General features: G+C 44.1%; 1 protein-coding gene and 1 long non-coding RNA gene across 12 annotated transcripts in view; one reads left to right on the top strand and one right to left on the bottom strand.

Moving 5' to 3' along the window:
• LOC127390290 (uncharacterized) overlaps nt 1-13,215 on the bottom strand; it is a 56,080-nt gene extending 42,865 nt beyond the window's left edge. For 5 of the 7 annotated variants that reach the window (XR_007890833.1, XR_007890830.1, XR_007890829.1 and 2 more), the window contains exon 1: nt 5,157-5,256. This is a non-coding gene — a long non-coding RNA (uncharacterized LOC127390290). Of the gene's footprint in view, nt 1-5,156; nt 5,257-5,638; nt 5,718-12,395 lie in introns of those variants that run through there. The other 2 variants (XR_007890831.1, XR_007890832.1) reach the window with 2 other exon arrangements.
• Nucleotides 80-19,776, top strand: MYOT (myotilin). 5 transcript variants are annotated; one of them, XM_051631642.1, is made up of 14 exons: nt 80-142; nt 680-821; nt 1,378-1,401; nt 1,948-2,067; nt 2,665-2,923; nt 8,636-9,238; nt 11,104-11,254; nt 13,713-13,814; nt 15,774-15,823; nt 16,367-16,499; nt 17,190-17,397; nt 18,004-18,169; nt 18,641-18,774; nt 19,183-19,776. In XM_051631642.1, the coding sequence occupies exons 1-14, from the start codon at nt 80-82 to the stop codon at nt 19,353-19,355; spliced, it is 2,328 nt and encodes a 775-aa protein (XP_051487602.1). In that variant the 3' UTR covers nt 19,356-19,776. The 5 variants fall into 5 exon arrangements, with proteins under 5 accessions (XP_051487602.1, XP_051487604.1, XP_051487606.1 ...); XM_051631644.1 differs by lacking the exons at nt 80-142; nt 680-821; nt 1,378-1,401; nt 1,948-2,067; nt 2,665-2,923 and adding an exon at nt 6,802-6,915; XM_051631645.1 differs by lacking the exons at nt 80-142; nt 680-821; nt 1,378-1,401; nt 1,948-2,067; nt 2,665-2,923 and adding an exon at nt 6,930-7,045.
• Nucleotides 19,777-20,004: the final 228 nt, after the last annotated feature.

Consider the following 20,004-nt stretch of genomic DNA (forward strand, 5'->3'; position numbering starts at 1 on the left):
AGTAAAGTGGCAGCAACACAGCTGGGTTTCTGCATATGAGAAATTCAAACTATAAAAATCACTTTTCTTTGCTGTATAGATGCAGAGTCCCTCAGCAAGCCTGACTGGGTCTGCCTATGGAAGCACACCTGTGTTCACAAAGGTAAAGACCACAGGTTGTCTGAACAACACAGCTTGTTCTGCAACTACTTGCGCTACATTTTGAGTTTTCTTCCTCCATCAGAAGGTGTTTCAAGGCTGGAACCACTGGTTCATTCACAATTCAAAAAAGCCAGCATGCTCCGTTAGTGAATGCTATCAAACTAACATCTTAATTGGTAAAAAATCCAGACAGAACCACTTAAACTAATTACTCTCATTTATTAGCTAAAAATGGAGGCTGAAGTAGAAATGTCTCATAGTAACCTCACTTATTATGTTGTGCCCACTGGAATAGATATTTTCTCTGCATTTTTATCTTTATTTAAATGCATAATCAAGATAAAGCCTTTTCATCAGGTCTGCAGGTGAAAAAACCTCCAAAACCCACTGCAAATGCATGCAGATTTAAATCAGCTATTTTAAGGAAAATAAAAGTATGGGCACGAGATCATCTTCTTCACTGAAGGGTGCATTATTCCATAATAATTGCTTCAGTGGGGAGATGTCAGCCATTTAACACCAGTTTTTCCTCCCCCAGGGTCTACAAAACGTAAGAGCTACGAAGGGTCAATTAGTGGTATTTGAATGTCGCATCCGTGCGACCCCCAGCTCACAGGTTCACTGGTACAGAGAATATGATCAGATAATAGACTCTGCTGACTTCCGAATACTGAGGAAAAGTAGGTATTACTGTCTGCCTGATGCACAGTGATTCTGTTGGGACAGTGGAAAGGCAGGAACAAGAACTGCTATCAACACCAGGAGATAGAAGGTGTTGATAGGGGCCGAGCGCAGCAACGCGTGAGCAGAGGCACAAAGGGAGGGGTCTGCCGTGCTGGCAGCTACTAATGGAAGTGCTACTGAGCCATAACATCATGTCCCTGTTTATTAGAACTACTGGTGAACTCGGGAAAAAAATTTTAAAAAAGAAAAAAGCACATTTTAAACAATTTATCATAGCCCCAGCATGAGGTCATAGCTCCAGAGGGTCAAATTCACAGCAACTAATTCCAAAGTTAGGGGAGCTCTTTCTATACCACCTCAGTGGAGAAGTGGTTCCTCAGCCAAACCTGAGCTTCCCATATTGGGATGGTATTTATCTTGATGGACAGAAAGGCAGATGGTCCCTTTTGTAACTGGGGTGCAAGCTGAGGTTGGAAAGGAAATGAGGGCTGAAGGCTTTTCTTCCATTCTGGCATTATAACCATTTAATTTTTTCTCTCTTGTTTTGAGCAGAGGCTTGTTCATCAGCAGTTCCTGGTAAGTATGCTGTACATTTTTGGTTAGACATCTCATTGGTTAATTGCCCCACACTTAATTTTTCCCACCTCATCCAAGATAAAACCATAATGTTGAAAGGGGGTCCAGAGGACAGCACTGAAGTCAGTGTAAGGCTGAGAGCTTTCACATTCTTAGTTTTAACACAAGCACTTGAAGACCCTGATTTTTTTCACAATAAAAAAGGTACAGTCCCTTTACCATTCAGTCACAGAAGAACACCCTGTATGTTAAGGGAAAACATATCAACCATTCTGGCCTATAATATTTTCTGGGATTTAAACTTGTGCAAGAGAAGACAGAATTTTGTAATTGTGCCTTGTTTCTCTAAAGTCACAGGAAGGAAGATCCTTCCTTCACCTTTGCTCTTCTGAATCCCTAGTATTCTTATGCCCTTTACATTACTTTTTTGCACTTAATTGCTGCCAAGATCCATCACAAAGTAGCAGCCCTTCTGCAAGGGCTTCTTCCTACAAGTTAACATTTGGCTTTTACAATACAATAACATGCCTGAATTTGTCATTTCAGAGGAAGTCTGCACCCTGGTTATTACAGAAGCTTTTCCAGAGGACTCTGGAATATTTAAATGTGTTGCTGAAAATGAATTTGGATCTGCAGCATCCAGTGCACGTCTCTCTGTTTCCCCAGGTAGGCACATGAGTGTCTGATATGAGCAGCTAAGCACAAGAGAATTTGCGGCTGCTCAGCGTGAGGCAGTCACAGATATTTGCCAAGCAGAAACCAGACCCAGACACTTTTGTAGGCTCAAGAGAAGTGAAATGCCTCAAAAATGCAGTCTGCTTGGGTACCTCTCAAAGCCCAGATGCAAGTTGTTCTGTGGTTCTGCTTTTGGCCCCTCCTCCTCCTGGGTCAAGGATGACAAGGTGGAGATGTTTTTGTCTCTCACAGAGAAGTTTCACCCCTGCAGGCACCCCAATTTGGCCCAACACACTGGGTGTATCTATACCTTATCTCTTGTAACATGACTTGCCTGGCTTGTGCTGAAAGCTATCTCCAAAACAGCTATCTCCAGAACAGCACCTTGCAGGTACACCAAAGCTCAGCAGCCTTGGTGAGATGTCAGGTTTGGCTAATGCAGCCATGCAAGTTTTGGTCTGTGCAGAGCCCAGGCAGGTTGAACTCTCATTCACCTGCACAGACAGATCAGTTTCTTGTTACGAGAGCACACTGTACTGGTGAACCATCACTGCCTTCCACCTGACTTGTGGACAATTCTACTTCCAGGAGCAAAAGAGCTGGAAAGCTTTGCAGGTGCTTCCCACAGGCCAGCTGTGCAAGTCACCATGAAGAAACCCACCTTCCCTAGGAACAGCCAAACAGGAGCCAAGGACCGAGATGTGGCTGGTCTGCCATCCTACAGCACAGAGACCCCAGGGCTGGCCAGACGAGCAGAAGCCACAAACTTTGGCCAGATGAATTCCAAGAGCAAAGCTGAGGATTTTCATGGAGCTTATGAGAATTCTCCTCAGGCTTCACCACTGGGGTAAGACAGAGAGAAAATCACATCCCTGGGGTAGTTTTGCACAATACTGAGGGGATGAACTTTCTCGTGAACAAAACAATACAACTGCAAAGCTTTGTAGTTCTTGCATTACTAGTTATTTTATTTAATTGTTCCAGAGAAGCATAACAACTTAGATCGAACGCCTTAGCAATTCCATCCCAGATTTGTGCAGTGTTTCTCAGGTGTTTACAGGCATAACAAAGCCATCAGATGGTGACAGTTAAAAGGTCCAAGCCCAGCACTACAGAGGAGTTTCCTCAGCCCTGTTTGTGAAGGGCAGAGCTCCAAGGAAGACACGTGCCTTCTCTCTAACCCAATGCCAGCCCTGCCCCACTGTGATCCTGTCACGCCAGGTGCCAATGGCTGCCCGGACAGAAAGCATGCCCTGTGTTACAGATTATTCTTGGTTGTGCTCTGCCACTTTAACTAAACTGGTTAGTTTAACAATTCTGAACACACTCCTCCAAATTCACTACAGGAGAGATCACATTTCATTATAAATGTCTCTGTGCACAGGGATTATCTTCCTAAATCACTGAGTAAAAATGTGTTTGCTTCAATAACCTGCAGACAGACAGGAGTTAGCTCAGCTAAACTCCCAGTTTAGCTTCAAGCCCTTCCAGTGAAAACCAGGTTTGTTCCTGGGAGATTAGCTGGGACCCAAAGCAGACCCAACTGCAGAATCAAAACCCTGGCTGAAGCAAACGTGTGGACCTGGGAAGCCTGCAGCAGCACAAAGCTTGCAGCCTGCCAGGGAGCTGAGCGTGGGCTGTTGTTGTCCTCAGACACCACAAGCCAAGGACATGAATGCGGCCCCGAATTCAAGGCAACTCATGTTCAGCTGCCTCAGGTCCAAACACCTAGAAGATATGGCTGAATTTGCTTGGGAGTGTCTAATGCAGACCAACACTGCATCTTTACCTGATGATTGTTTCAAACAAGGGCAGGCTGTTAATTGTCTGACAAGCTAAAACGAAAGCCTTCTATAAAATCTTGGGCATAATTACCTCTTGGAATGAACAGGGGCAGTAGGAGACATTTGCCTCTGTCCTTTTAGAATAGGACTAGTTTTTCCATCCTCTCCAGACTTCTCAAATGCAGCAGAAAACCTGTGTTTTGGCATTTCTAACAAGCAACCTGTGAGGAGGTTCTTCTAGATGATCCTGCTTAGGACAACTACTTCTAAAGTTTATTGCCTGCAGCAGTACCAGTGAGCTGTGGCTGCATTTTTATTTTGGTTAGTTTGAAATTCTGGTTAGTTTGAAATGCAGTACCTGATGTCCTGCATGAAGGGCTCTAGCAGATCACCAAAATCAGCAATGTAATAGCTTTTAAAACTTTTGGTTATGTAAAACATGATTGACAGCAATGTTGAACCAGATTTTGGAAGACATTTACATGTCTCAAGATACAGAGAGAAAAATATTACATCACTAGATACCTTCATCTATGAGCATTTAAATATCCTTAAAGCCCACAGTCTTATTGCCATGTGCTTTGAAACATTATGAATGGGACTCAACATTGCAAATGTTGCTGCTACCTCAAATTAAGCAATTATCTCTAATGACAAGCTGTGCTGTAACTGTCTTGTTAGACAGATTTAGCCATATAACTCTCTCATGTAGTCTATGTGGTTGAAACTGTATTAGCAAAGATGAAAAAGAAATACTGACAAAGGGAGCAATGACAGAACAAAGCTATTACTGGGTATAACTATAATATGAATGAAGTCCTTGTACTCGTGCTTCTCCAAATTATTGCTTAGCAACAGCCACTCTACAAAAGCTGGAAATGCAATTCTAGAAGACTGCCACTACCAGCTACTCCCTTCTGAGACCTTTTTATCAGCAGCTTAGTGTCCTTCTCAACAGCAGAACAAAATCTACACTGATTATTAACTTGAGTAAAGGAACGAAATCCAAGAGAGTGACTTCAGGCACTAATTATACTGCCAGGAATACTTTTAGATAGCTTTTAAGATTTCTTAATAAGCAAAAGATCCTTAGCTTTTTTTCCTAGCTATTTGTTGCTGTATGACACAACGTGTCACCATTCACAGAAAGTAAACTGACACAGTACAGACAAGCTGGTCTCTAACACCTCGCAGTGCTGGGCAGGGTACTTACTAAGTCACCCCAGAGCAGGCTATGAGATTTATTCCTCTGCCTTTATCACGTCTGCTTCTAGTTCTTTCAAATTTTTTTCCTACCTTCTGGATCCCAATTTTTCTGTTCCTTTTTCACCCAAGTCGTCCTAGCTGCATCCAGCCTTTTAGGTGCATAAAGCTGTCCTTAAGTTGATGTCTTGCAGCCAACAAGTTCTGAATCAAGCATGCTGCACCCTCGCTGAAGTCGATGGGGAGCCAGGGAGCCTGTCTAAGCACAATCTGACCTTCCACAAGCTCGGAGCTTCCAACAGGGCAAACGATCCCTTTTTTAAAAGTATTCAACTCAGTGCAAACTACGTATTTTTAAAATTTTTATATTATTATTAGCTTAAAAAGCAAATAACCTCTTCAACCACCGGGGACATATTTCCTTCCTCAATCACTTTCACCTCGAGGGATTTAAATAAATTAGCACTCAATTAGCACCTGCTCTGTAGATGCAGTTTACAAACGATGGGCTGATGTTTAGATACAAACACTAAATATGGATTAACTCTTGAAGATCTCTGAACTGAAAGACTCACCCATGCAGAGAAGGGAGAGAAGAGGGACTGAAGGACCACATGCAGCCGAGGTGCAGCACTTAAGGGGTTGGGGTTTTTAAACAATCCAAGGCAGGAGTTGCCAGAGTATAATTAAGGTCCTTTTATGTTCATTTAGGATGTAATTAAGCATTGAAGCCTTTGATTAAAGGAACACAAATCACCCGATCTGCCAGCAGGATCTGCTGCCGTCTGGCGGACTTTAATCCAAATAAGTATCTGTAGTAATACACACAAACAGCAAAATATCATCGAATAATATTTAGCCACCAAATAGATTTGGTGTTATTCGGTGTATGACCCCTCAGACACCCACCATAAACAATGTTCCTGCTCCTGATTAAGCTCCGTGCTCTGATTAAGCAAAGGTGCAGGCAGCACCGGGGGGATGGAGGCAGGGGCACCGGGCACCCGCTGGGCTGGGGAGCGCTGCTGGAGGAGTTATTTAAATATTTCACTGATTATATTTTTTATATTAGTAGTATATTTACACCTGGCTTTCAACTACCTGTTGCCTTTAAGTATAAAGCCTTAAAAGCAGTAACCGGGTTTTATCGCTAGAGAGACAATTACCTACAGCCAATTAGAATATGAAGAAAAAAAGGAATTTCGTTGAGAGAACTAAGTGGGATTTAGGGACGTTTAAGCACCTTGCAGCGATTCTTCATCGCTGCTCCTTGACAGGCTACTAAAGAAAATAAACGAACGAACAAACAAAGGAATAAAATAATCTGCGTTTCCGTTCGGTAGCTGTGGAGTTGTGCAGTTCTTGCCCTTCTCCCGGGAGCGGGGAAGGCGAGAGAGAGCGCGGAGCCTTGCCCCGGGCAGAGCCGGGATGGAGCCAGCGGAGACACGGGGACACAGCCCGGGGACACCGGGACACAGCCCGGGAATACAGCCCGGGGACACCGGGACACAGCCCGGGAATACAGCCCGGGGACACCGGGAGCGCTGCCCCCCGGGGCCAGCGCCGGGCAGGTCTGAGCTGCCCAGGAGGGTGATGTGCTGAGCAGGGGCACCTGCCCAAAAAAACCGGCTCCCGTCCTGAAAGGAAGCGTCCCCTTGGAGCCGGGACTCTTATTCTGACGCGGTGCGGGCAGGGGGACAGGCAGGGCCCGCCGTGTCATCTGCTGGCAGCACATTAAAGCCTCTGCTCTTAAAACGCTACGCAGAGGGGTACAATGACAGTCCGGGTCAGTGAATGACAGTCCCTTCCCAAAATACTGGTTAAAGCCCAGGTGACAACTTCTAGACTGTAGGTAAGATGCTGCGGCTTGGGGTTTTTTTTCCACGTCAGTTTTTAGTTGGAGGCTGGATAGGGAGCTGGCTGGAGAGGTCGCAGCGCGCTGGGTCATGCTGAGAGGAAAATGTCCCTTTAAGGTGTCAGAGGTAACGTGGGAGGCAACAAAGGCGGGGGGGGAGAAAGGAATTGTATTTTTTAGAAAGGAAAGTGTCTCTATTATTACTTACTGGTTTTGTCTTCTTAAGGTCAATAGTCTCTAGACGTTTTTTCCCCACCCAAATCAAGGTGGGATGATTCAAGGAAAATGAAACTTGTCCCTTGCGGTGACAAGTGAATCTGTGCATTGTATCTTGTCTAAGTGCAGTATTCTAGAGAACAAACTAAATGCTGGTTTCTGTTCATAGTCTGTAGGTAAAATTAATTAATCTCTACTCGGGTAGTGATATAAAACAAGATTCAACAAATTTTCTGCACCAGCGAATAAGAACATAGTGTGGACACACGAAAAAAAAATTGGGAACAGCTTCAAATTCCAAGAGCGTGACAAGGGGAAAGCTAGGGAATTTTTACTAGAAAACCTTTGTTTGCTTACAGCTAATTACAACTAATATTGAGAATTACCTTAAGGAAATTAAAGCTTTGACTCTTGAAAACGAGAGCCATGTCTCCAGTTGATCCCCCCCCATGGGAATTTATGACCTGGTGGAGCCCTTCTTCGGGCTCCCCCATGAGAGGAACACAATATACTGTGTATATATAGCACTGAAACAGCTGATCTCAGTGGGGCAAGATTACCATATTTTCCAGCACATGTAACTGTGTGGATTTATGTTCTAATTTTTTTTATTAGTAGCTTTACATTTATTTTAGGGGGTTATTTATTTATCCCGGAGCTGAAGTTGTTTGTCCGTTTTAACAAACTTGCTCAGTTTGCTCTAATTAAACTTTCCTCTTTTGTAAGTCCTGGAAAGCCCATGTTTAGATATCAAGGACCTGCAAAATAATTGCAGGACCTCTGAGAAGCTCAGCTTGTTCTGTTTTATCCTGTCATTGGGGCAATTATTACCCCTAACAGCAAAACTGGAGAAATGACTTCAGATGGAGAAGCACAGTCCTTGGCATTCTAATCCCAAGTATCAACTGGATATAAAAAGCTCTGAATTTGAAAACCATTAGAGAAGAAATCAGGATACCTGCCTTCAAAGGTTTAGTTTTAGGCTTAAAAGAAAGTGGAACTTGTTTCATGTTTCCTTATAATGTAAGGAACTTCTCAGCACAAATTCTCCAAGTAACAGGACATTTAGTATTTTGACAGGGCACAAAACTGCAGGATCCAGAGATCTTTAGCTAAGATGATATGTGGCAAATTACCTTGCTTAGCAGTAGTATCTGCAGTTACCGGTAGGGCTAGGCAGGTGGTGGGTCAGCCCAATAAACCAAATGCTGTTTATTTTATAATTCACTAGGCTCTTGCAGAAAAGACAGCTGTGGTGAGCACTGCACCTGAGCCAGACAGACTTTGTGACTTGTTATTGCAATCCAAAATGTTCATACAGGTCTGGAATAGCTCTAATCAATCTAATCAATCCTAAATATCTTTATTTTTAAGCTCAAGCTTTAACTGTCAGTTGCCTGAACTTCACACTCTTTGGATTGCTAATGACTGCTCACACACAGTATTTTTGTGATTCAGATGGTGATGTACAATTTACTCTATCTGTATTGTCTTCCTTAAGGGAAAATCCACACCAAGAAAGCTTCTATTCTGCAAGGCAAGGGTTCCATTCTATCCAGGAGCCCAGCCAAGAAAGCTTTTGTGGCCTACCACCTAGCTTTTACCAGCCACCTCTCCAAAGCCAGTTATCACCAACAAAATCGCAGGACAGCCGTGAAACATCTCCTATGAGTGTCCCAAATTTCCCATCCGTTTCCTCTATGTGCCAACCAACCATGTTTAACTACGAACGTCCAAAACATTTTATCCAGTCTAAGAATGCATGCCAAGGGCAACAACAGCCTCCGGGACCTGCAGCCTCTACAGAGTCAAGCAGACAAATCAAACAGTCTTCCATCCTAATACAGCCTCGTAACCCAAGTGGGCAGAAATTCTCCTCCTCGTCATCGCTGAGCTCTTCAATCACGCTCTCCTCGCCTTCCTGTAGTGCCCCTAAGGAATCCACATATCCTGTCACACCTGCATCTGCCCAGTCTCCTGCTAGCTCATCATCTGGGCAACGGCTTGTATCCATGCCTAACCAAACCCCCGCAGCATTTCTGTGCTCAGTGCTACCCTCGCAGCCCGACTATAACAGCCAAACTCCTTCTCCTATGGAACCTCAGTAAGTATATCCAAGCTTCTAACCTCCCCTTGCTTTCCTCTGGCCTGGCCTCTCCCATGCACTACCCATCCCTAATCCAACCATCTGGTAAAACTCCAGCTTGGTGGAAGCCAATGGTACAACTCCCATTGACTTCTGGCCGTCGAGGCAGGACTCTGCATGAACTGGGTTAGGAGGCTGAGCGCTTGCCCCTGGTGTGGGAGAGATGGGTATCCATCAGGAATTAATCTGCACAGAGGTCATGTCACGGGCTGCTGTGCAGATTTTCTGGGTCAGTTTGAATAATTTAGTTTGATTTGATGGAAACCACTTGTTTAAGAGTATCCCGAACAGAAGACACCCCCTTTAAAGGGATTTCTCTCAACCAACACTGCTTACAAACAGGGAGGCAGGGGGGTCACAGTAGTATTTCCCACATAGAAACAACTTTCAGATTCTTAGTAAGCCTCAGTAGCATTTTCAGGTTCCCACTCACCTACAACACAGTTCTCATTAGTCATATGTGCTAACAGAAAGGCAGCCGCTTCAAAATTTTACCCCTTCAAACCAAAGACTAAATTCTTTCCTGAATATGTATTATATCATTTTGCCTTTGGGCTGCAATCCAAATATCTCCCAAGGTCAGTGAGTTGGGTCTTGCCTTCTCACCAACTTGTATTCCTGCCAATGTTAGCTGGAAGTCCCAGGGAAAGTAAGTGTAGAACATGCACAGAACACTCAAGAGAGGGTATTAGAAAGGTGATGGGCAGGGGGGTCCTGCTGGATATAAATTCAGGTTTAAGTGTCAGTTTGTGTTCAGGAAATCTGATTAGATCTGGGGTGGCTTTTTTGAATCACAGCACTGTGGGAAGAGGAAAGGTAAGACAGAGAGGGCTAGCTGGGGCACTGGGGGGTCTTTGTGAAAAGTCTTGCAGGAGGGTGCGTGGGTTAGGCAGGCACCTGGAGTAACTCCTGGGCTTTGTCTGTAGTGTGGGGCTGCTTGTTTCCATAGGCAGGCTTTGGTGCCTCACTGTGCTTTTCATATAAGCTGCTCTTAAATGCAGCAACCTGTGAGTTGAGGAATTCTTTTCCTAATCATGCTACAAATGGGCAAACAGATGTGAGACATTCATCCGTTGGGAAAATTATTCAAGTTTTTTAAGTTATAACTTGGGTAAGTTAAGTCCAAGTAGTACTGGGAATAAGTATCAGAATTATAACACCTCTTACCTTGTTCTAATCCGGAAAACAAATTCCCAAGCAACAAGAGGAAGAGGATTTTGAATAGAAATAACTGCTGAACACAACTACAGGATCAGGCTACATGGGGGGTTGCAGCAAGGGCTCCTAAAGACCCAGCCTAGCTTGGCTATTGAATATCTGGATGGAAATGCTACATGAAGTAACTTTCTGGGAACAAGAAGAAGAGGACAACTAATGAGCTACTTGCTCATAGCTAATCAACTAGTCTGTGACTGTGCTGTGGAGTTGCAGAACCCAGAGCCTTTTCCACAATTCATATTGCAAAGGAATGCAGGTTTTGAGAGAGAACTTGCTCCTAGACAGCCTCCCATTGCTCAGTGGAGTTAGCAGCTCCTCCAGAACACTGCTAGGCTTCCTGCAGACACTGAGCCAGGGCAGGGGCCACTGCAGGATGCAGGGATGCTCAACAGTGAGGACATTCAATGACTTGGCTAGACCATGATGCTTCCTCTGGAGTTTCTGATACTCAGTTACACCACCTAGCCTGTCCCAAATGCTGTACAGGTCCATTTGAACCACAGTTTCTAGGCAGCAGGTTCACATTTTTGTATTTTTATGAAGCTGTAGCAAACAGTCAAGCAGGCCTTCAGGAGTAACTTTGTTTTCTCTTCCTGCATGAGTAGTTATTCACAACCAATGTATAACAAACAAGCTAGCATCAACTCTATGCAGAAGACATCAGACCAAGAAATTCAAGGAACAAAAGAGGCCCTCATTCAGGACTTGGAAAAGAAACTCCGATGCAAAGACAACCTTCTCCAGAATGGCAACCAGGTAAGGGAAACCTGCTGATTAAAGAGCCTCTGTGCTCTGACTCTCAGTAGTGCAAGCAGGGATGCAGAGACTAGTTCTAGTGCCCCAGAGGCTGAAGCCTCCAAAAGGAGCTGAAAACTAAAGGAAACACAGGAGTAACACTGCTCAAACACCTTTACTCGGAACCTCAACAGATCCCAGCAAGAGTTCTTTGAGACATTTATGACCAGAATATTCTTTCAGTGTGAGGTGGCTGAATTTTTCCATTAGACATGCTAAAAAGACACCCCATCTCTTCCAACAGCAACTCCATTTTTAATCACAGCTCAATGCTGGTGGAAAAGGTGCCGTTCTGAAAGATTTACATCCAATCTCTTCATTTCCCAACACCCTCTTCAGTTATTTTTGCTATTAGAATGCAAAGAGCTGTACTGGTGGCCAAGTGCATCTCAGCCTTGGAAAGACCCTTCCCAGCAGAGGAGCAGGACTCTGCTACTGCATCATGAAAGCTGGCCTAAAGGGGTTGCAGGAAAGATGGTTGGTAGTCTGTCAGCATCTACTATGGTACCTGAATGTCTGCATCTCCTGTGACTTCAGTAAGGAATGGATTCACTTCTGAAAGCCATCTGATGCAGCAAAATGGCTTTGAGCTGCTATTGCCTTTCCCTCTTATCCTACCTTCTTGGCCAGCACACACTGTTCAAGCCATCTTGGAATTTGTGCAATCATATTAATAAGGCTAGAGCTGGGATAAAGGTCCACGTTTAGAGCTGTGGCACAAACTTGAACTCTCTGCTGGGGATCCCTCTGAACATCTCATCCACTGACAATTAGAAACCCAAGGAGAATCACTTAGTTCTCCAGACACTATTTTACCCTAGTTTTCAATGCTGGAGTTAATAAGCCACCCCAAATCAACAGAAACTTGGAGAAGTTCCAATATTTGAAAGCTCATTCTAAAGACCACCACCACATGTGGTGAACCTCTCTGATTCTTTTTATATGAACAACAAATCCAATAAATTATACAAGCTTTTATCATAAAGTCTGCCTCCTATAAGAAGGTCTCTTAGTCTCAGTACCTGCTCATTTATTCTGCAAAGGGACAAAATGCAATCCCCTTTACAAAGAAATCCAAATCTGGGAGAAAAAAAGTCCATACCAGTAGGGAAGAACATTATAGCAAGTTGGAGTGAGCTTGTGGGACCCTTCTTGCTGGATGGAGGCAGCCTGGTAAAGACCCAGTGTTCATAGTTTCCATCTTCTTTCCCCTGAAGTAGAAAGATGATTTCCCATTATTTCAGTGGGAACAGGTTTGTGTCATATATATAATTTTAAATATTGAAGGAAAAAAAAAAATACATTAGGTCACATCTGACCTAGTGTGTCCCTAAGAGGAATGTCCTATGTGCTGTAAGAAAGCCTGCCATTGCAAGCCAACTTTTCTTCCCATAGGAAGCCAGGCTAAAAATAAGGCTTATGCAATCACCACTCTGTGTCCTCCTCCCCTTGTCCTCCAACAACGTCTGAACCAACTGGCCAATCTCAGCCACACTTGATAGAGCCCTAGTGACCTCAGGGATATTAAGCTCTCACAGGTTTTGCAGAAAGGTCTCTCTCACTCTCTTCTAAAGAAAAGTCCCACAAGCCTTCCCAAAGCTTCATCTACCCAGGAGCAGACACACACATGTCCCATACTCAGTAAAAAGTCAGATAGAGCTTGTTCTCACATCACACAATCCAAGCCCAAGATAAACTCTGTGGGAAGCCAAGTGTTCTGGTGCTCAGGGGACTAATCTCTTCTAAAGCAACCCACCTGACAGAACTTGAATTTAACTCTGCTCATATTTATACCTGCGTGCTGCATCCATATTACAGGAATTTACTGTTACATGACTGAAACACACTCTTGCCCCCTCTCAAGACAGCACACAGGGTTTCATACGTTGCTGTTGCACTGGCATAGATTTCCCTTGTGCTCTCTCAGGGGCAGTGGTGCTCCTCTCTGGCTGTGTCTGCTTCTGGTGTGGCTCTTGCTTTTTTGGGAGTAGGGAACACTAGCATCCATCGTGCCTCTAGCTCCTGAAGTAAAACCACAGCTGAATGATTTGGGAAGTTTTCCCAGTGCTAACAGAGAGAGGTACCCTGGGACTTACTCTGGCTTCTGAGATGATGCCATCAGTTACCCATAAATAATCCCAGTGGAGAAAGAGGAGGAGTGGAAGGCCACAGATGGCATTAGAGAGGCTTTGATGAACAGGCAGTTTAATCTTTTATGCATTTCAGTGCTGTATATATTGAGGCTGACTTCAGTAGGCATCACAGACTGCAAACCCTAGGGAACAGACGTGGTGTTTCTATTCAGCTGCTGCTTTCATTGATAACACCCTGAATTTGTGGCATATTAATGTGCTCTTACAAGCTGATCTGAAATAGTAAATGGACTTCTGACTAGATTTCCTCTCCACTCTGCTTTAAGCGATTAACTTATGAAGAGAGAATGGCTCGCAGGCTGCTCGGACCAGTGAATGCTGCATCTGTGCTGGAAACACACAGTGAGGACAATATGCAGAATGCACAGGTAACTGGGGACCCATCCAGAATGATTGTGCTGTGACCTGCTTGTACCTGATTGGCAGAGAAATGGGGTTCATTTGGTACCAGCGCAGCGGAGGGGAAGGAAAGGGACAGCTCTCTCTGGCAGAGCACTGCAGAGCAGGGATTTGGGGGTTTTTCTGGGGGGCTGGTGGCAGAGGAAGGGAATTTAAGAACCTTGCCTTTGCTGGGCCTGATCTGTAGCAATGACCTCTCCAGGCAGGAATTACAACAGCTGCTGCACACACAGCACGTTACACCCTGCCTGTGACAGGCAGGGAGCAGCACAGCCAGGGGTGCAGGTACCCACTCTCTAACAGCCCGAGTTCAGACTTGGCCAGGACAGCAAGATTTACACCTGTCACTGTATGGAGCAAGTGACATTGCCAACAAGAGGTCAGGGCCTTGGGGTGGGTTTTAGCCCTTCCAGCCTGGGTCCTGTAATCATTAAGAGAAGGCAAAGCAGTTATTTTTGCAGCCCACCTGTTGATAGACTGCTGGCATTTTCAAAAGCATTTTAGTTGGAGACTCGCATCATTTACTGTTTATTCAGGCCAGTTAAAAGGTCTCTTTAGCACTTCAGTGATCACAGTCAGTGGAAATGTCTGTTGTGACACTGGGTACCTGTGCAGCCAAAGAAAATGTCCCTCCTGTGGCATGCACACAAAGAGCCAGCAGGCTGGCATACACCTTCCAAAGTGCAGTTAGCAAAACTCCTTGAGGCAAGAGACACTTAAGATCACAGCAAGGGAGGAATATGCAATTTGAGCTATTTCTCCCCAGCAATTATCTTGACAACAGCAGGCAAGAAAGGAACATTATGGATGTCAGAGCAAGGGAAGCCTCATTTTTTGCATAGAACAACAAAATGTTCAGTCAAAACAGGATGACTGACAGCTTTTCAGACTGTGAAATGCTGCATAAAGGGAAGGAGAAATTGGCTTATGTTTGGGAGATCTTATTCCCATTGTTCAGTGTTATTCTAAAATATTGTAGTCACTGATTCATTCTGCCTCCTGATTCCTCAGGAACTTAACTACACAGTCAGTCCACGTAACAGAGCATTAAAATTATGAGCAACTCAATCACTACAGCATAATTTCACAAGACAAGTAATAATTGTACAGAATCATGTAAACAAGCAGATACAAGCAATTGCCTTTGGAGTCAGCATTGAGTTCACTCCAACAAACCCTCATTCATATAATGCTTCCCCTGAACTGAAGACTGCTTCTGTGCTGGAAGTTTAAACCCAGGCTTAAATGTTCCACAGGACTGGGCTACAGAACCAAGCATCTGCCTACAAAACCAGCTCAGTGCAAACACTTGAGAAATTTCCATGCAGTGTTTCCTCAATCTGACTCCATTGCTAAAATGAGTCACTGGTAATAAACTCTGCTTGCCTTTTCCAAACATCCAAGTGCCCAGCAGGAATCAGTCCTGGGTACTTTAGCAGATTTACTCATGTGATTGTGGAGTTATCAGCGAGCTTAGTTGGTGCTGTGATCTAGAAAGAAAAATATTTTCCAGCTCAGCATGTGTCCATTGCTATTGGTACCATATTTAAGTGGGCACAATACAGCGCTCTTGCCAGCAATTCCACTTCTATTCCTGCTATGGGGAAGGACACTTCGTACTCAGCTCTCATTTTAGCTACTGCCAGTAGTACTGTTCCCCTCTAACAAAGGTTATTGGCTGGCCAAAAGCCTCGTGTGCCAAACAGAACTGCTGCACCTATCACCTGTGCAGAGAGATGAGAAGTTGTCCCATTCTATTCACAGGGTCAAGGCAGAGTGCATTAGCTGCCATGCAAGATTCCTTACTTTTTTTCCCAGTGACTTCTCAAGTGTTCAGTTTGCTTTTAAGCAGTAGTCTGTATACTAACTTAAAATGGCTTCTCATACAATTTATAGATAAACTCACCTCTCCTCTTCTTCTTTCCAAGCACCAGAACACAGAAAACATCAGGCTGCAGGTTCCTACAACACACGTAAGGTAAAGCATAAGCTTGTGCCCTGCTGTTCTTCAAGACCTTATTTCAACTTCTTCTAGCCAGTGTCAGCTTTACTTCACTACTTATCACTTTTTCTAAAGTAGTAATTACTAAATTCATTGTGGATGGTTGATGATGCTTATGATCTTAACCCAGTTAACTCTAAGCATAGCACTGAAGGTTTAAAGACTCCATGTACCTAGGGCAAGTATGCTTTGTATTCTAGAAGGTATCTCTCTAGTTAAAGCAAGGTCTGACAATGGAAATGATTAAACATAGCATGATGAAACACAGCCTGCATTGCTTCTATATTATTTTGGCTATTAGGCTGGAGGTGAAGGTTTCAGATGTTATGCTTCTGTGTTGAACAGCTTGAGCAAAACAAGTGGCTGATCAAAACCCACACCTTACAGGTGAAAGACAAAACAGAACCGTAGAGCTGGAATCCTAAACATGCTGAGGGACTCCAGCTGCACTCAGTGCTTCAATGCCGTTTGTGCTGTGGTAACTTTTGCACCATTAACCGTGTCTGTCCCCGTTTCTAGGAGCAGACCATCCTCGAGAGCAGATGAACGTGGACATGACTCGATCCAGGAGAAGTTTTTCCAGCCCCGTTTTACACAAGTGCCTGAAGATGTCATTATTGAGGAGGGGCGATTCTGCAGGCTGGACTTCAAAGTAAGGCCAGCCCTTCCCTCCCAGTCCCATCAGCTCTGCAGGGTGTGGGGCACGAAGTCTGGTCTCTGAGCTGCAGTGTCTGTGCACTTGCACACAACTAATGGCAGATGGTGCAGGGTCTCTCCAGGCCATGTAAACCAAGACATAGGAGATGGCCAAATGTGTCAGCATTTTCCCTTGGAAAATTTAAGTGGAATTAGCTGCATAAAAATATGGTTAAAGCTAAATAGTGGTAAATATGGACCACCACAAAACATCTTCCTGACCTCATTGGGAAGAATTAATATTAAGGCTCTGCTGAAATAAAGTATTTTGGGAGGGGACCCTGTGCTTTGCACTGAGATTCCACTGACTTCAGTGGACACCTGCTGGACACACATTCAGCAAGGCCTGTTTAGGACTAGCCTGCCTTTAATGGGTCTTCTCTGAGGTAACTGTGCCCTTGCTGGAGCAGACGGTCTGGCAACGAAATGCCACAATGACAAAGGAAACACCAGAATATCCTGAAACTGCATGGCAATTGTACCATACTAGCATAAAGAAGAACCTAGGTCTTCCACACATGCAGCTTCACTGCAAAGGCTGTTTGCTGATTGTGGCTGTGCTTGTTTTTTTCTCATCTCTTCCAATCAGCTTTTAAAAGTAAACTCTTGCCATACTTTGGCATGACCTTTTTCCTCTCCTTCACAGGTTAGTGGGCTGCCGACTCCAGATGTGATGTGGTATCAGAATGGAAGGATGGTCCATCAAGATCAGTTCCATAAAATGATAGTGTCAGAAAAGGGGTTCCACTCATTTATTTTTGAAGCAGTCAAGGCATCTGATGCAGGCACATATGAATGTGTGGCAGTCAACCGGGCAGGAGAATCATCTTTTGCAGTAAAAGTGGAAGTAATTGGTAAGTCTGAGAACACTGATAATCACCTGGCCACACCTGGAAAATCTGATTTATCTAATGCCTTCCTCTGTGTGTTTGGGACATAACTGAGATGCAGAGGCAAATCTCCAGATATACAGACTACAATAAACACCTTACCTTTCCCAAGACTACTTTAATGACAGAATCACAGAACGGTTTGAATTGGAAGTGACCCTAAAGCTTGTCTAGTTCCAACGCCCCTGCATGGGCAGGGACATCTCCCACTAGACCAGGTTGCTAAGAGCCCCTCCATCTTGGCTTTGAACACTTCCAGGGATGGAGCTTCCACAACACATGTATCTGGGATGCCGTATTTCTTCAAAGCATTTCTAGTGCAGTATTTAGATATAGTGGGATGTCCAGAATTTGCAAGTTATTAATCTCCAATAATTGATAATATATGTTGATTGGCTCTCCTCCTGAAGTGGATTGTGTCCACTACACCCTTATGTTCATGGGGTTTCCCCATAGGTTGCAGCAAGGACCATGTGCCCTCTGGAATTTAGCATTCTGAAGTCTTAGAAAACAAGCCTGATATCAGCATTCAATACTGACAGTAACTCCTCCTTATCTTCTTGAATTTAGCAAAAGAACATCACACGCCTCCAACTTTCATCTTCAAGCCACAAAGCAAAAAGGTTTTTGAAGGAGATACAGCTAGACTGGAATGCCAGATCTCTGCTATCCCAACCCCCCGGATTTACTGGAAAAGAAACAACGAAATGGTACAATATAATACAGACCGAATAAGGTATCCTAATCACGAGTTGGCCATTGGTATGTTACAAAACTGTAACCAGTATTTGTTAAGTCCCATTTGAATCGACTGGAAAGCTGGCTCTCACCCTTGTTTATGACACACAGTGGACAGGCATGATGCTCAGAGTCTTGTCTTGAGGGCACAGAAAGAAAAACTCCATGACCTGAATTCTGGGAGCAGTGCCAAGGCCCATGGAGAAGCACAGCTTTAGGGCTGAAACATGCAACTTATGCATCAAGCTGTGAGGCTGTGGGGCTACAGAAGGGCCTTGATGTCACCTGAATGACATAATAATGTGAATTACTGGTGGCTTCTAACACAAATGTCGTGTTTACATCTAAATAGTTTGCAAGAATTGTTCTAGGGCTTTCTCAGCTCCTCAGCATGTAACCTGACACTTGTTTCGACATCTTCCCTCCTTCCCCCTCCAAGCACTTACACATCAACACCTTCATTTTTCAGCTTGTTACATGACAACACTGGAAGGATTTGCCTCCTGATTCATAACGCAAGCAAGAAAGATGCTGGCTGGTACACTGTGTCTGCTGTCAATGGAGCAGGTGTGGCCACCTGCCACGCCAGGCTGGAGGTTGCAAGTAAGTACCAGATCACAGTGCCACCACCTCACCTGGAACTGCCACTGGCACTTGTACTCAGAATAAACCCTCAAGATTAACCTAATGATGCTCAGACTGGGAGGATTTCTTTCTGAAGATACTGAACTATCCCAGGAAAAACTCCTTTGTTTAGCATCAGGACACTACAATGTTTTGCACATTGTCTGGATCTGCTGTCCCTGCTGTTTTAAGACTAACATTTGATTGATCCCAAGAAGGAGGTTGAATATAAATCTCTGGTGTCTGAGATATGGGTTTGTCTATTAAATTCTTCCTGAGGTTTTGCTGGTTTGCGTTGCTGGTAAAAAGCAACTGGGTGGCTCTGTCATGGGTTCTTTCCACAGCCTGGGAAGACACTGAAAGTGGCTTTTTTTTCCTCTCTTCCAGCACATGCAAACAAGCCAACTCCAGCCCCAAAGCAGCTGCGGGTTCGACCAACTTTTAGCAAGTATTTGGCACTTAATGGAAGAGGACTGGATGTGAAACAAGCTTTCTCACCTGAAGGAGAGTTTCAGCGTTTGGCTGAGCAGTCTGGACTGTATGAAAGCGATGAACTTTAACTGGAAACAAAGAGGAAAACTCACACCTACACGAGACAATTACAACATAGATGCAGTTAACTGGTGATTGCTCTAATTAGCAAAATACCTACTACATATTTTTACTTTGACTCTTGCACATTCAGCTGTTCCCATTTTACCATGTTAGATTTTATTTATATGGGTTGGTGAATATAACCATTTACTGAGTCTTGAATTTTAACTACACAGCCTAAGAAAGCAGGCCAATTAGTTTTTACAAGTGTGGGCGGTTTTAGCTCCACCTGTGCTTGGTTACATGCTAAAGTAGATTGGTTTGTACTGCTTCTCTAATTTCACTCTTGATAATATCAGAAGTCTGTACTGTCTGAATACTGAAACCAAATAGACTAGAGTGGTTTTATGAGAATAAATTAGAGGCAAATAAAATTTTAAATGCCCAGCACTGGCTGTGCCTCTTCCTTGATCTGTTAAAACCAGCTATGGGTGTCTGGCATCAGCTGCTGCCTGGCAGAAGTGTGGTCTTAGCCTAAGTCTGCCACTGGTCCTCTCTCCTGCCTCCTCTTCCCCTCATTTCTTGTCTTCTGACAACTATTAACTATTTACCAGAAACTAGATGCCGACATTACCTTAATGCTAAAACATGTCAATGAGGCATCATAAATATTTT

Source organism: Apus apus, chromosome 13, assembly GCF_020740795.1.
Source record: "Apus apus isolate bApuApu2 chromosome 13, bApuApu2.pri.cur, whole genome shotgun sequence".
NCBI classification, from domain to species: Eukaryota; Metazoa; Chordata; class Aves; order Apodiformes; family Apodidae; genus Apus; species Apus apus.

What these genes read in the sequence shown, in the direction of transcription:
- MYOT (XM_051631642.1), top strand. Translation starts at nt 80, where the DNA reads ATGCAGAGTCCCTCAGCAAGCCTGACTGGGTCTGCCTATGGAAGCACA. An exon ending in TTGTTCATCAGCAGTTCCTG is followed by an intron (nt 1,402 to 1,947) that starts GTAAGTATGCTG and finishes TTGTCATTTCAG; the next exon opens with AGGAAGTCTGCACCCTGGTT. An exon ending in CCTTCTCCTATGGAACCTCA is followed by an intron (nt 9,239 to 11,103) that starts GTAAGTATATCC and finishes CTGCATGAGTAG; the next exon opens with TTATTCACAACCAATGTATA.